The 17,138-nt window shown below is 40.6% G+C and overlaps 1 protein-coding gene across 3 annotated transcripts in view; it reads left to right on the forward strand.

Moving 5' to 3' along the window:
* The window catches only part of SEMA6C (semaphorin 6C), a 150,189-nt gene that overhangs the window by 93,517 nt on the left and 39,534 nt on the right, over nt 1-17,138 (forward strand). For all 3 annotated transcript variants that reach the window (XM_063439853.1, XM_063439852.1, XM_063439854.1), the window contains 4 exons: nt 9,012-9,202; nt 9,782-9,896; nt 10,173-10,230; nt 10,836-10,889. In XM_063439853.1, coding sequence (XP_063295923.1) covers nt 9,094-9,202; nt 9,782-9,896; nt 10,173-10,230; nt 10,836-10,889 — 336 coding nt within the window. In that variant the 5' untranslated portion in view covers nt 9,012-9,093. The remainder of the gene's footprint in view (nt 1-9,011; nt 9,203-9,781; nt 9,897-10,172; nt 10,231-10,835; nt 10,890-17,138) is intronic.

Below are 17,138 nucleotides of genomic sequence, written 5' to 3' on the forward strand. Positions count from 1 at the left end.
TTCTTGTTGTGCGATGGTAATGAAGCTTTAGTTTGACGTGAGATATGGCCTAAAATAAGTCTTTCAAGGCCGGGAGGAAGCCATTGGTGCAGACAGATCTGCTCAATATGGCTGTAGGCTAGCCACAGACAATTGAATCCATCATAAATATCAGGATAGCAGCCTCCTATCCCTGAATGTTACAGTTATTTCAAATATCCCGGTGTTATGCTTCCTGTATTGGCTTGCGGGATGATAGCACGGGCACACTGAGAAGCTGTTTTGGCAGGTTTTGTCATGCCTTGTTCTGCCAGCAATGGCTTGATAATTAACATCTCTGTGGCCACTAGTTGGTTGTTGCCATTTGCAACTCACAGGGAAATGTCAAGGTTTCGAGTGGAACCCCTTGCATGAGTCTGGTAAAGACCTGGCTTGCTTGAACAAGGGTTATATTTATTTTGTGTGTGGCACCCAATCAGGCTACTGTGGGTTTCCACTGAGCCTTAAGACGTAGCTATTGACTAGAGCTCAGCTTAGGTGTGGCAGAACTTTCGACGTTGATTTGCTATATATATATATATATCTCCTGCTGGAAGTCTGTGTTTGGGACTGAAACGATGTAATGTAGCCGTATTGGGAATAAAGCTTTAAGAATATAACAAGTCCAGTGAGTGTTCAACTTCGTATTTGACACTATCTCTCATACATGAATATTTATATTGTAAAATAAAAAAAATAGAATAATGAAGACCCCAGGGGTTCACCCAAAAAGGGCATAATACCTCCAATCACCTACATAGTCCAAGTATGACTTTAAAAAGTCACAAAGTCAATACATGTTTATACCGGCAATGTCCACCTTCGTATTCAAACCTAAAACATGCTACATATTTTGTGTGTCATTCCTGAGTTCATTCCCTTTAAAATAACAGATAAATTACAAAAGATGAAAGTCAACAATGTTTGTCTGGGTCATTTCACGGCTGTACTCTTTATTTTTCGCTATGGAAGGAGTGTGCCTGCAGCAAAACTCCAGCAATTTACAGGGTCAAGAGAGCGGAGGCTTTGTAGACAAACCATGTGGAGTTGTTATGGCTCCTGTCTGAGAAGACTTAACTGAGTGGGAATTTCAGAATCCAATGCTCTGATATAAAAAATCTCAATTTAATGAATAAAGCACAAGTCACTCTATTTTCTGTGCCAGTGAATGCTCAAATCTTTACAGTCTTACTCCTAGACAAGTCATGGCTTCTTGTGTTCGTGGTTTCCTGGCCAATTAGAGACAGATATACTGACACCTTCAATGGAATGATTCTGAAGATACACAGCCTAAGGGGCTAATTAATGGTTATCCGTTTTTCTTAAGCAAAAAAAAAAAAAAAAACACACTAAAGAAAAAATATCTAACTGGTAATAAATTGAGAATCAGTAGAACAGCATACATTCGGGGAGACATTACAAATCCTGCGCTCTGACGTCGAAACAGCACTGCAAGGATTCAAATTAAATTGGAGTTATAATTAGCAAGGAAAAAAAAGACAAGTTTTGTTAAGCGAAGAAAGGGGAGAGAGAACAAATGCTGGAGAGGGAATTCTAAGACTAGAAGAGGAAGCGACAATGAGGAAAAAGATGATGCGAAACTGCGGGATGTAATGCAAAACAAAAGGACCGGGTATTAGAATGAAGATATGTGGCACGTCAAGATTTGGTTTGTCACAGAGCGGAAGGGGATGAAAGGAGAGAGGGTTGACAGGTAGATGAAGAAAGAGTGAGGGAGAGCGAAGAGGTGGAGAAAAGGCATGAGTAAGAGATGGAAGGGGGGAGAGGGGTGAGTGACAAGAGGAGGGGGAGAAGAAGCAAGTTAAATATCAAGAGTAGATTGATAATATCAAGCAGGCTCAAAAGGCATTCATATAAAAGCCTGCCCTGTGTGTCTACATATGCTAATGGATAATAAGAGATGTAGGTCAGTAATAGTTTGGTAAGCCACTGCTGATTATACCTTTGTTGGGGTACAATAGCTTGCGGGTGCTTTTAACAGAACCTCGAAGAAGATAGAGCAACTCTATGTCTTCCGCAGATAATACAAGGGTCAGGTCAATGGCTTATTGTTTTACAGTGAATATAATTTATATTATTTATAAAACTCCGCCAAAGGAAAAAAAAACGTTATCACATATCTGACAGGGTAAAACAATATCCCGCAATGGTAAGATTTCTGAAACAGAAAGATCCATTGTGTATTTGATTACCAAAAAAAAGGGGTGGGGGGGTCTTCTTTAGACTTGGATATTTGTTTTGAATTGCAATTTGTCTAAATTTTGGTTATTTGGCATTTGAATTTCCTAACTGAGTGAAAATATAGCCGAATCACATACCAAACAAAACGTGCAATGGATGAGCATGCTAGTTTTGATTTCAGATTCTGTATTGCATTTCCTAAATCATTTTCTAAAATGATGACTCAAAACCCTCCTGTCTTCCCATAAAAAAAAACATGCTCCGATGACCTAAACATCTGAAAGGAGAGAAATAGTATTGTGAAAATGGTTAAAATCATGCTTCTGTATCTAAAATGTATCTTATATACCCTATAACCAATGTTTTACCCGAATTATCTTTGTTGGCGCAACTCTTTACCACAAATAAAGAGTCAGAAAGATTTTAAAAAAGGCTTTTTCAAAATGTTTTTTTTTTACACTTTTATTAAGTACAACCGAAAACGGATTAAATTTTTCCCACACGTTCTTCTTTATGGATTATGGTCTTTTCATGTAAGACCCAGTGATGTAAAATTGGCCACATTTGTTTTGCACATAAAGAAAATTTTACTTTGGAAACTATGGTCACTGCTGCCCTCAAACTCCCCGGAGAAAGGGAGCGTGAGAATAGCAGTCTGTTGTGTGTCTCTCGTGGCTGGACCAATAGTTTTTCCTACCCCTTCTGCTCAACCCAAGAGAAGAGCTGTGGGAACTGTCGCCTTAGAGCTCTGGGACATTCAGGGTCGCTTTAGAAGAGTTTGGGAAAAAATATGAAGTCTAAGTAGGAATGTACAGTCAGTTGGCTGCATCCCAAGTCTAAATAACGCCTTAAAACATATGTCGCACAAGATACATGCAGTTCTTTATAAACTTCTTCAAAAAAGACTGACACATTTCTTAAGTGAGTCTTTGAAAAACAAAACTAAAGGTGTGCGCCTTCAACAGAGGGGTAAAATGGTGTTCACTTTTCATCACAAGTAAATTTGCATTAAAAAAAAAAATGTCACAAATACAAAACAAGAAAAGTGTTTTAAGGTGAACCTTCAATGACTTATAAAATTAGGGGGGGAAAAGGTCTTCAAAATAATTACTCTATGATAGCCAACAAAGCATAATAAAATAGAAGTGGAAAACACAACGAGTTCTTGTGCAGTCTGAAACATTATTTGCCCAATGATCACATACCAAACAGCATTTCAGCTGCCAAGAATCTCAGGCAGATTCGAACTTGTCTAATACTTCCACCGAATCAAAGGATTGTGTATTTAGCAGTACACACACTGCAACAGGGGAGGGGGTACATACATTAACAAAGAAAGTGGCTCCTCCGTACGGCGTGCAATGTAAGTGGTATAGAGCTAGGTTGAGCAAATGCAAATTGAAAACTGATGTGTCATAAGTCCTTTCCAGGAAACCTTAATTAGAAATTAACAAAGCCCATAATATTGTATTGTTTGCTATAAATATACACACTCCCTTTAAAGTTGTACGACTGACATGGGTTCAGCACTAAACAAACAATTAAATTGTCACGCTTACTATGAAATGAGGATTTTCTTAAAACTTTTTTTTTCTTTTGTAAATTATCAGTTTTTATTATGATTTTTGGCATACAATACTTATATAATTATATTTATACAAGTACATGTAGAAGGCAATACAAGATAACAGTGACAACACAGATCAACATAGTTTGGTAAACATTTTAAAAATTGGTTAAGGCACTACCAACCCGTGGCTGTATACACGTCTGTTTTCTAAATAATCTGTCACTTGATCTCTTCCCAAGAGGACTAACAGACGCGTCTTGATCTCCTGACATCATGCATTGGTGTCTTTCTACCGTAAATTAGAGATCACCAAAGGCGCTATGTGTCCTTGCCTGGGCATTCAATCACCCTGTTTTTAGTCTGGTTCATTGGGGCTATGTATTAATATGCATTCACCCACGCGGAGCATGATCTATACAGCTATATGATTTCCTTTGCCTTTGTATTGTACGTATAAGGATGTAAAAATTGGTTTAATACACAATAAATGTGACATCGATTTGAGACATCGATTCTCTGTGATTTCTTTTTCCATAATACTGTGACTTTTCTTGCAGAGCAGATAGTTTCAGATACAAGGTACATAGCTACAAGATACATAGCTCAAAAAAGTGATCAAAAAATGGTGCAGTGTTATATCTACGTTTATACAGAATCTGTTTCAAAACTCTTATATGGTTTTGCCTGCTTGCAAGAACATGTATGAAAAGCTTTGGCTTTTCCTTGCTCTGGTTGAGGAACCAGCTTATAATCTCAACTGGCCGACTGGAGGTGAGCCTTGTTCTATCTAAATCACAGTAATAGGATGGTAGCATTCCGTTTTAACCAACTGCACCCAAGACTTGAGTTTCCCAAGGTTCCATATTCTCATATATTGCCACGCTAGTGAAAAGAAACAAAAATGGACCATTGTATCTCCCTAATTACCCCTCTGCGTTTTAACATAAACCTCTAAAGAACTCAAAGCAAACATGCTTTAGAGAATTGGTTGTATGTTGATTCTAAACAGATATTAGCATTTCCAAATGTCATCACATGTTTTTGTCGATCACCCAGAATCCTTAGCTGCACTGACATCCACAGTGAGGCAGCCATTACTGAGCGTGCTTTGCATTGCGGAAGGCGTTTATTTGCCATACTTATACAGAAACTCTATAAGAGAACCACTGACAGACAGCGCAAGGAAGAGAGCTGTGTGCGACATGCAGCCAGAGACACGGCACAGGTAATGAAATCCTTTGAGCCATTGGAGCAGAGCGCGCCACAGTTTTGAAATGTAATGGAGAATTTATCCAAGCAAGACGCTGTGTTGGGCTTTCCCCATCAACTCAATTTAAACTCTTGCACTGCGGATGCATCGTTTTCAGCTCAGTCTGTGAATGGGTGACACAAACTGTAAATACACTGTTAGTTTTAATCATGTCCTCTGTCACTTAAACCATTTTGTGCAATATTCAAGCTTGTAAACCTGTAGGCAGCCGTGATACATGTGAATTCACTTAGTGGCTCAGGTGGATAAATCAATGTGTGTATTACGGATACTGGAAAAGGGCTCCTTCGTTGGATTCATTGCTTTTGCGTGCTCAACGAACCAAATAAAAACCCTAGGAGAAAAACAAACAAAACAACCCACAAAGGATGTGCTTTATCCAAAATATAAGCCGCAAACATGACTAACTTCCCCGATTTCTGACAAACAGTTTTTACATTGGCATATTCCTTGTTATATCTGCTGATTTGGGCCTAGATGTTTAGTTACTATCTCTGGCTGAATCATCTCTATTCTTGGTCTAAAAAAACTCTCCTGACTAGACTTTAATCTCCTTATAAAATTTGGCTAATAGCATCACTGGGGAAAGAGGCACTGAAGCCTAAAATTTTATTTTTCATCTTATCTGTGAAATGTGAATTCAGTGAACGCATTATTAATTTTAACTGTCACTCGTCAATCTGTTCGTCAAGTTCAGCAGGCCAGCGGCAAAAGCAGCAACAAGTTTATTGAAGTGAATTTTAACTTCCCTAATAATGCCGGTAAGACTTCATCTAGAGGTCTAAGAGTTTGTTCAGCGGTGGAAGTGAATCTTTACACTGCAATGTGTTACCCTGACGTGACAGAGTGTAACAAGAATCCACTGCAGCTGTTCTTGTTGAAGGTGTAATACGTGTGTGTTTATTTATGGGAGCGTGGCCGAGTTGTGCAAGTTATAATCTTACAAATGGCTTTCAACACGCACACCGCCCAACGACATAAACAGGACTGTGTAGAAGTACAGAAATATACGTTAGGTCGGCAGATTAAAGCCAATCGACCTATCCAGGTGACCCATTTTCTGCCTAAAAAGGAAACTTCCGTATACATTCCAACATTTTCTTGATCTCTTAGTCTTAACCACCCCTGCTGGAAGACTAATTCGTTGATCAACAACTCTTAATTATTTTTTGAAAATACTGAAATTATGTAAACTTGTCAAATGCATAGTGGGAAATATTACAGACCTTCAAACTTTGGGAGGTCTGAAAGTTGAACAGAGTGGGATGTGTTTGTGACTGTGTACTTACACAAAGGAGGAAGCTTGACCAAAAACACTCATGCATTCTGAGCTGAAATGCAATGTGATGATCACCTACCCATGCCTGGATATGCAGAGAATATTGCAGAAGCCCTCATGCTTTTGGTGCATGCCCTCACATCACAATGTCATACACAGAAAGCAATGCTTTGTAAGATGTTGAGCTGCAACCAGAGGGTTTTATAAAGCCAGCTGTTTTCAAAAGTTTTCCATAAATTACCTTTCACGGGGGCAGATACCTAGGGAAGAGTAAGATAGTTACCAAAGAAGGATTATAGGTTCATTAAACGCCACTGGACACAAAATATCCCCTCACCACATTCACTGACACAGGATACAATGAATGACAATGAATGGGAGAAAAGAAAATACGATTTCTCTTTGAAAAGTCAATATCTACATTATAACCATCCATAGGATCTACACATTCTACCTGCAAGGAAAAAATAGCAGAAATAGGATTTCAGCTGTTTATGGAACTGGTGCACAGTTTAAGCAGCCCATACCCCACCGAGCCCATCCAATTAATTACAGCTGCTCAGTCATTTTGCAAAATCATAACGACACACTCTCCCATCTCCTGCAAATTCTGGAGAACAATTTTGCTTCAATTTTGGCCTTAGAAATGGCCTCAAATTAGAACCCCGGGGAGGCACTCGTCAGCCCACTGTTTACTAGCTATGCTTTTAGGGATCATTTGATACACATTTGCTTCCATCTGGCTGGAAATAATTGGAAGTCATTTTCTTCACTTCTCCTGTATCTATGCTCACAGTACCTTGCAAGCTCCACGTGCCGAGCCTTCCACTCTGGGGAAGATAATAACGGGGGAACCTCTTCCTCGCCGGACTGCATTCATGCTGACCGCCAAATTGCTCGGTCTCTAATTTCAATATGTCTGAAAGCCTGATTGTCTAACACGAGACACGGACCTGCTGATGTACTAAGATTGTTTCAAAAGCCGAACATTTCCATCAATAGGGCTGGACTGGAGCCCTTTCATCGCTACCGGAGGGCAAACAATACTTATTTATACGGTGTTATATAAACCAGTTTCTTAACCATGTGGATTGTAAGTTTCAAAGCCTCTAGATGCTCACAAGAAAAGAGCATTGTTGTGTTCAAGAGTGTGCGTGTTTGTGAGTTTATCTATAACAATTTATAACTACATATAAAGGGCAGACCATGTTTCCACACCTCATGCTGCATGGCGAGTGATGTAATTTGCGTTTTTTCTTCTGTAATACATGTTTACGTTGTAACGGACATGTCCCAGTCAGTCTAATATTAATGGGGTTAAAAGGCAGTAATTGCAATTTAAAGTTGCCTCTACTTTATTTAAGTCCCTGTCCTGCTAATTAAATTGATATCGGGACAGCAGGGGACAGAAAATGAGCAATTCTGATTCCCCAGCTCCTCTTCCGACAAGTCATTCTAAAAAGCTGAAAAGAGCATTAATTGTCCAGCAGTGTAACTCCCACCGGGCTCAGGCAGACCAAGACATATATACACATGCCCCAGTGCTACCCTCAGCTTAAAGGAACCGTAAATATCATGTAATAAAAAGTTGTGGACATGAGTATTGAGAGAAAATAATGCTATCTTGGGGTTTATTATGAGAAATCCAGAACCCTTTGGTAGACATTAATTTTCATTAAATATAGTGTAATATACTTTATATGTGCAATAAATTTTTATTTAGTTTTAAAATTATTATTAATAAAAGTAACAAGTCCTTATCCGGCTGCACTGTGATAAACAATAGAATGCTTGAATCTAAAGCAGTCCAGAGAACGTTTTAATGAATAAAAGGTTCACGGAGAAACGGACCTCAATAAAGATTGCCATTAAGCAATTTGTCCGTTGACAACTGGAGTATGATATGAGAAACAATTATGACATAATTAACTGCAAGGGTATGACGCAGAGCAGCAGATTAATTAAAAAGAAGTTACAATAAAAAACAAAACGCAACCTTTTCGATGCTACACTACACCACATCACACCGCATTTAATATGCAAATAACCTCTCTCTTCAGTGAGACATACCGCTTTAAGGCCTGCAACGAAGAGTTGAAAAATGATCTGACAGAAAGACAGCATCACCATCCAATGATCCCCGTAATTAATGCTGGTGTGGTTCCGAGCTAATGAGATGTGTCCTTTATCACTGTAAATAAAATAAGTACAGGCTGTCAGAGTGGAGTTTTCAGAGCAGATAAATGCATCCTGTTTGTCGAACGATGCACTAGAGAGGCCGGCCACTCAAGTGTGATTGGAGTGAGGGGGAGATATATCAGATAATAACTTGCGTGCTTTGATGGCAATAAATATAGTTTACATGTAACAGGCTTGCTAGACATTATATCAGATTGTATCAACATTCCTATTAATCAAACTCTTGGTTTCCCAGCAATAGGGATCAAGAGGTCCATTGCATTAAATGCCCACGGAGACAGAATTATGCTGTGTGAAATTAAAGCAGACACAAGGTTTTCATTTGGAGATAAATGATACTATTATGTATGGCTTTTGCCCAGTGTGGGTAGCTAAAGCCATGCAATAGACTTTTATTTCATGACAATGCACTGTGCTTTCTGTTAGATATCTACTTGTTCTTAAAGTTCCCATATGTTGTATTCCATCTGCAGGGTCTCGAAGATTCAGAATGAACATTCCCTAAAGCCAGGACACTGCTCAGAAACCTCCTGATAAGCCTTGAAGGACACAAGAATGTCCCACATGCATCTAGCTGTGGCCCTTCTCCTAGCCAGTTTAATTTGCTCCTCAGCACTGGTGTTTCCTAAAGATCTCACTCCGCTTCGGACAATCGATGTATCAAGTGAGTGAATGTCTACATTTAATATGGGATGGGTCTTATATGTATGTTTACCATTAATCGGCAGGCTTCTTTTTTGTTGGTATCAAAGATACCAACAGTCTAGGACATTATTCATCAATAACCCTGGATCTAGGGGTGGTCTAGAGGCCTGGTTTGGATAAGATTAGGTACACCAGCCACTGTGGATGCATTATAATTGCTATCTCATATACTACTTTTTCTGTTGCATCGATAAAATATAGAATGCCCTCTATCAAACTTCTTGTGAGTTCCCTTAACCCCTTAAGGACACATGACATGTGTGACACGTCATAATTCCATTTTATTCCAGAAGTTTGGTCCTTAAGGGGTTAAAAGAAAGCTGATGCAATGGTTCTAAAGCAACTCAATCTTTATTTTAAACATCAAATCCCACTAGAGCTTAAAGTTCCCCTTTTCAAAATAAACTAATCTCATTATCTTTAAAGGAACACAACCTGCATCTTAGTAGGAAAGAAACCCAACCACGGTACAGGTTTTCCAGTATTTGTAGATCCCCAAAGAAAATGTATCTATCTTGTGGTATCTATTCACTCACAGGCACTTCATCTTATCCGTGGTTCCGTGGGCTGACCAGCGATGAAGATACAGCACACCTTGGCTTGGACTTCCAGAAGATGCTTAAACTGAATCAGACGCTATTCGTTGCTGCAAGGTGAATGCTCAGGAATTTGTTTGATGTATAAGACTGTTCTTGATAACTCTGCTTACACAACCGGCACTGTCGTACGCACAGAAAGAATATTAAGAAATACACTCGGTGGCCAGAATTATCTGTAGCGGGCTTTACGTAAAAATATATGCTCTGATATCCTCACAGAGTGGAGCAGAGAATACAGTTTTTAAATAAAATATTAGTTTTGTTTAATAATCGGTGAGTAAAATGTGTACCCTCCTAGTCTAATATCTGTATTTATTTCCTTAAATATAGAGATCACGTGTATGCCATTGATTTGAGGAGAGCTAAGGAGACCATTTCTGCTGACAGAGTAAGAGAATATTTTGTCCCTTACCCCACATTTGTCTGTTTTGTACCGAACCACCGCACACCAGGAACTGGATGCGTTCACACTGGCACATGCAGTTAATTTTGTGTCTACGTTAATGTTTACCACGAATGGACATTGATCCAGCAGGCAATGTGATCAGATTCTGGCAAGGCTCTGCTCTGCGCACTGTGCTAATCTCACATGAGAAGCGAACGACTGATTTGCAATGCAAGTGTAGGAACCGATGATGTCATATCCTGCAGATAGACCCAGACTGCCGCATATATTTCCATACATTGGGTAAAAGTCAGATTGACAGGGAGCTATTTATGTAAATACAAAAGGAATCCAATAACAATAATGAAATAAAAAAAAATAAAAAAAGTTACAAAAATGCACACAATACCGGTACTTACTTCTGAGCTAGAAATATTGCTCAGTAAGCAAGATTATGTGGCTTTAATAGACATATTTCTAAAAAGCTTTGACAGGCAATAAACAGCTAGAAATTACACATACATGTATTGCAGGTGGGGGGTTACGCACGGAATGTTGATATGACCAGTATGACAGTAAAAACATTTATACTGTGTTTATTCTTTCAGTACATAACATGGAAGACGCAGGATATGGACAATTGCGCCATTAAAGGAAAACAGGTAAGCAGCCATTTACATTTTAAATGTACAGTCTGACGGGCCTGACCTTTTAAATATGGCACGCTGGAAGCAATGATTTAAATCGCAGGATTAGTCACACAAATGTTGCAGTCACCACCACACTACGCAACACACAGTCATGGGTTATTTAAAGCCGTTTTCCTGGCACTATGAAATCCTACAGTGCCCCTCCATCCCCTTCCACTGTTACCGGATTCCAGCGCCGGGTCAGGCTTCGCCCACACTCCTCTCCCACCAACGGCGGGGGAGACCTCAGTAACAGCCGCACCTGCATTAGGGTTTCCCCATAGGAAAGCATTAATCAATGCTTTCCTTTGGGGGGAAATCTGACGCTGGGTGTCCTCATGCAGAGCAGGAGGATGTCCAGCTTCAGATCCCGGTCCAAAGGTTTTGTTTCAAACCGGAAAGCCCTCTTGTGGCTGTCTGGTAGACAGTCTCTAGAGGTGGAGTTAACCCTCAGAGGTAATTATTGCAGTTTCTCAATAACTGCAATAATTACTATTGCAGGGTTAAGGGACATAGCACCCAGAACACTTCAATGAGCTGAAAAAGGGTTGCGGGGCATAAATAGTATAAGCATTCGGAACAGTGTTGGTATTTATACAGACTCTTTCTCCTCCCACAACAAAATACTTATAAAACTTTTTTTATATATATATATATATATAAATAAATAGATTATACCATTACATAATTCAGTGGTTTCATGTGATCAAATTCCAAAGGATAAGAGTTTGAATGAAAGCGGCTATGTAACCAGACCACGGATATTGAATAAATCTTCAAGATTTATTACATTAACCGTGTTGGAGTTACGTTGACATTCCAACAGTCAAAAGATATCATAGGACAAAAGATACTGTAAGACAAAATAGGAACATTGGTCAAACAATAGTGTATATATACACAACAACCCACAACGCCACCTTCAGTGCTCGGTGTGGATAAAGAAACACTTATCTTTTATACATATTGAAGTACAGCTTCCCCCGGGTATATATATTCCAGAGTATACCCACTTACAAAATGCCTGCAATACACAGAATATTGGGGATGCACATGCACTGCATCCCCAATATTCTGTGCAGTGTAACTACATTGGTCAAGCCTGGATTTGGCAAATCTTGACAACTCGCTACTAAGAGCTGCTGTCTTTAGGACTGAACAGGTCAATCAGTGTAAGTATAATAAGGTAGTTAATTAGTAAAAACACCACTAACATGCTGCACTGCATTTCTAATGCAAACTGATTCATCGGTAACAACCCTAATCATACATTTCCACTGAGTAGACTCATAGAAAACCTTCAACAGTAGAGTAAGCAAAACACCACCATATTATAGAGCCCCTTCATAAGCTAAGACAGGTAAAGGTATTGTTTATTAGGCAGGTTAACACATATTTGGTATCTCTCTGTAGTTGTGTTTGACATTCTGGGGTTGAATAGCTTACGTGGTGTCCAGTGGAGGTAGAGGTAAGTTGCTGTTTATGGCTAGTGGCTGCAGGAGGAGAAAAGTCAGTTTTGCAAATCTTTATCCAAAACATATTTTATCTTCCATTTAGTAAGTGTCAGTAAATATTTACCAGTATCCAACCACGATATAACTAGTCTAACAGAATCACTGATGACTCAAGTCAAAAACAGACAGAATAAATCCAAAGTAGCAGAAAGGAAACGCAATAATAAAAAGGCTGGAATTGTTATTAAATATACATCAATAAAATCTCCCTAAAAGCATCGAGAGTGTTTTGTCGCTGTCACTTCTGCAAAGACTGTTACAAATATAATAAATAAACTGTAAAAATTGGCAGAAAAATTAAAAAGCTCCTGTAATAATAGACCACAATAATAAACAGTTCTACGTAAAGACCTTTTCTGGGGCACAGTTCTAGACGTGGTCCATTTGATAGTGAAATTCACGGAATGCTGATCGCTCCATACTTGAGAGCTTTGAGACAACTACTATTTAGATAGAAAACTTAAAAAACAAGGACCATTTCATATAGACCTCTCTTGTTTTCAAGCCACCTCAGGCCAAATCAAACTGTGCACTAGGTGGTGAGTGATTTATACGTCAGTTTATTTTAATGTACACTTTTACACTGAGCCATTTGAGTTGGGTTCTGGAGTCTGGTGGTGTTCTCAAACCTCAGCCTTTCTTTATCCACCTTATCTGTGAAATCCGTTCTGTAGAGCAGTCTGTCCGTTATAGTCACTTCCCACAACTGTTTACCCCAGACAGCTTGAACAAAAAACAGCCAGTGCCACAACGTTCCATAGATATAAAATTCAACTATCAAGCAGGAAGCAACCAGCATCTGTTACACAAAATACTTTTCCAAAATCAGTTCCATGTCAGATCTTTCTTGGGGCGCAGAGGTTAAGATTCCTCATCTGCCCTATCTTCAGTTAGAGGTGTTTAAATTCCCTACCATGATGGGAAAAAAAAGATCAGACTCCTAAAATAAATATATAATAACTAAAAGTATGAAAATTCTGCAGGCTGAAGAATATAACATACCGTATATCAAAAATGTTCCAGATTTTGTGGTGCCAACTCTTGGTGTTCCTAACACCAATATTTAATTCTCTGTAACTACTTAGCAAGGAGCTGCTACCTTTATTCAGAGGCTTGACAAATTCTCAGAGCTAGAAACAAAGCATCTGCCTTCTGATCATAGCACGGAAATCATCTGCATGATATAAAAAAAAAAAAAATAGGGAGAAAAAGGCACCAGATCAGCTCAGGCAATAAACGTTGTGTGTATGCTGTTAATACTATTCATGATGGACTTTGCAAAAGGAATTGGGCCGCCAACCCTGCATGACCCTGCAGAAAATCTGAATGCCACCTCCTGATTAGCTGCTAACTTAATATCTTTTAAAAGCTTTAAAACTTGTTTTATAACTGGTGTCGGACTAAGGAGATAAGAGGCTTGTCCGTATGAGCTCTTTCATAATGGACTTCAGCAAGATATATATACATATATATATATATATATATATATATAATATATATATATATATATATATATATATATGTATATTTATGTAATATATATTGGGAAAATAGCTTTAAAAAAATTATGACATGTTAAAAGTGATTTTCAGTCATTTTTATGTTCTCAGAGATGAATATAAAACTGGTTTAAGATGACAGATGTAATTTAGAGGTATTGATGCGTCACACGGACCTATGAATCCGTTATGAGTTCATTTAGCAGTCTGCAGGAAAGCAGGCCAAGCACGGTCATTGCCATCACCCACACACGAAAAAAAATGCAATTGTCAGACTGCACAATGTGTGCGTTTTGCGTCTATCCTGTGTAGACTGAGAACTGAGCATTCAGACTCTGGCGTTACCAGTCCTAAACAGAGACGAGTGGACGAATTATTGATGTATCTCATACAACAGGTCAAGATGAGCATTTTCTCAGCTGAAGAGACAAATGACAACAAGGCACACAAATCGTAATCTTTTCTTTGCTCAAGGCCTGTGTTTCTGTTGGAAATGAAAATTAACTAAATTAAAAATGTGCGGCTCCTGGCCCTGAGAAAATAAAACCAACTCTGCTGCTAATTAGAATTCGGCTTTAATTAAGCAGAGCATGCTTGTGGAGCTCTGCACAGTACTGTGAGGGTCTGCAGACAAGGATTCATCTTGCTGATCTAAGCAGCAGTTTTTGCTTGATTTTCTCTCGCAGCCTCTCACACTCGACTGGGTCCCCACACTGAGTGCTCACAAACCACATCCCTGATTAGATTTTTGATTTGAACCAAATGGCTCACCTGCAAGCTTTCAGGTGGGACTGTGCGAGATAAAACCATCAGCGGAGGAGGGGGCGGGGCCTGACTGCGGAGGGGAGCGGACGCATGTCGCTGTTGCTCCCGCGTCTCAACTTACCTAAAGCCGATTCCCGGTAACCAGAGGCAGCAAACCGATGACCCGGTGCTCCCAAGTGATAGAGGACACCGAGCCCGTCATGTTGACACCAAGCGAGTGGCCCTATGTTCCGGGCCCGACCCACGCAGGTTTGCGGCCTACAAGCATGGTGGCGGTGGGAGAGGCGGCCGCTCTCCCGCTGCAGACGAACACGGCAAGGCAAAGCTGGAAACCCCGTTCCCCCCCCTACGGACCGGCGGGGGTTATCCCGGTCCCCACTGAAGCGACACCCATGGCTACACGGAAGGCATCAGCCCACACTGGTTCGGGCTCCGGGCCTAGCACTACTGCAGAAGCCCCTTGCCGTACAGAACTGGTACCCGTACAAGCCACAAGCCTGGATCTAATCTTCCAACAATTCATGGACAAGCTGGACAGACTCTTTGCAACACCCCGCGTACAACACGGAGGTACAGCAAGTGGGCCGGGGAAACAGGGGCGGAAAGGGCCCTCCACGGGCACTACACACCCTTTAACGCCAAAGCTGAGCGCCGACCGCCCACCCGGGCCGGGGGTCACCAGGAGGATAACTCCACAGCATCAGCCACATCGCCGGAGGCCTAACCGCCGCTGGCGGCGCCGTAACACCAGGGTTCTCCGAAGCGCCCTCACAGGGAAGAACTGGGCCTCTTGCAGCACCCGAGTTCGTGGAACCAGGATGCAGACCCCACTAAAAGCCTGGGGCCGTGGGGAGACCCGACCGCCCTCACACCTCCCCCACACTCAACGACCACTGCCCCTCATCAGCAGCAGTCCTGGACTGAGCTTCTCCCCCAGATCACGTCTACACAGCCCTGCACACAAGGCCGCCAGAATGGGCATCGGGTGAGGCAACCCAGTATTCAGCGGACTACGGCCCACAGCCATCACTTCAACCCGCAGCACAGCGAACATAGATTGACCAACAGAACTTTGGACTTTTGCATGAGACTTTCTCCAGGGTACACTGCACCAGCCGTAAGCGACGCATATCATATCCCCTCCAAGGGGGCACATTTCAAGGCTGCTCAGTAGCATCTCACATTAGCTTAACCTCACACTGAGGTTGCTAATCACTTTAACCTACTATTGTTTCCGATTAACAAGTGCTTGTTGTGATACCTTAGTTGTTAACGCAATGTAAACCACTCTGCTGCCCTTTGCTCCTATATTGTCCCTTACTCTGTGTAGCGATCCCTCGCCTGTTTCTGCTAACTTACGTTTGCTGTTATAATGTTGGATAGGCCTTGCACCACAGATACAAGCGGGGTATATACGGGTACGTTATTTTATTGTCTTATCACGCTCGCATTTACACGCCATATTCGACCGCAGAATAGCCTTCACTTCTCAGCCGCCCTAACTGGGCTAGGCAGTAAAGCCGCTGAAACTACTACAAATAAGCTGATCTTGTTAATAATCATCTAGTTTGCTCACATAGTACCTCATGAGACGGCCCTGCATAAAAGACGTTGTACTGTGTCACGGGCCAGCCTGTGTATCTTGCCTTAACTTAACTCTGTTAATTTAACATAGTCCTAGCATGTGTTTTAAAAATTTGCAACTGTTTAACCGTCTGACGCAACCTTACTATTATTACGTTACAAAAATTAAAAATTAGGCATTGATAATCTGGATATGTACGTTAACATTGTGTATTGTTGTACCAACCCTATAATGTAACTCGCTTTAACGTTACCTCCGTTTTCTCTTTTGTACCCCATATTATATGCCTTAATAAAAATCAGATTGACTAAAAAAAAAAAAAAACCATCAGCGGAGTCGATAAGAATCAGGAAAAGTTCCCCCGGGTTTCTGCAACCTCTCCATCTATGGACACAAAACAGTCATGCAGAGGGGGGGGGGGGGGGGGGGGGGGGGGGTCACTACTGCAGAGCTGCCAGATGTAGTCAGGCTGATACCTTGTATTGTCTGGTTTTATTGACAGGTTACAGTAGGAAGCTTTTTTTAATGGTGATAAAAGCATATTGGATGGGAAATAATGGAGGTAAACCTGAAATTCAAACCTTTTTCACTCTTAGACTGTACAATCAGAGTCATCATACCACAGTAACAGAATATATTTGAGAAAGTGTAATTATCCCAAACGTATTCTAAGTGTATTTTCCCAGTAACTTAAAGGGACACTCCAGGCACCAAAACAGCTTAATCTAAATTGGAGTCAGACAGCCACTAGAGGTGCTTCCTGGGTTCAACGTCTCCACGCTCTGCATGGAGGCTCTGAACGTCCCCCATAGAGATTCATTGATTCAATGCACCTCTATGAGAAGAGGCCGATTGGCGC

The sequence above is a fragment of the Pelobates fuscus genome, chromosome 13 (assembly GCF_036172605.1).
Source record: "Pelobates fuscus isolate aPelFus1 chromosome 13, aPelFus1.pri, whole genome shotgun sequence".
In the NCBI taxonomy this organism is placed as follows: domain Eukaryota; kingdom Metazoa; phylum Chordata; class Amphibia; order Anura; family Pelobatidae; genus Pelobates; species Pelobates fuscus.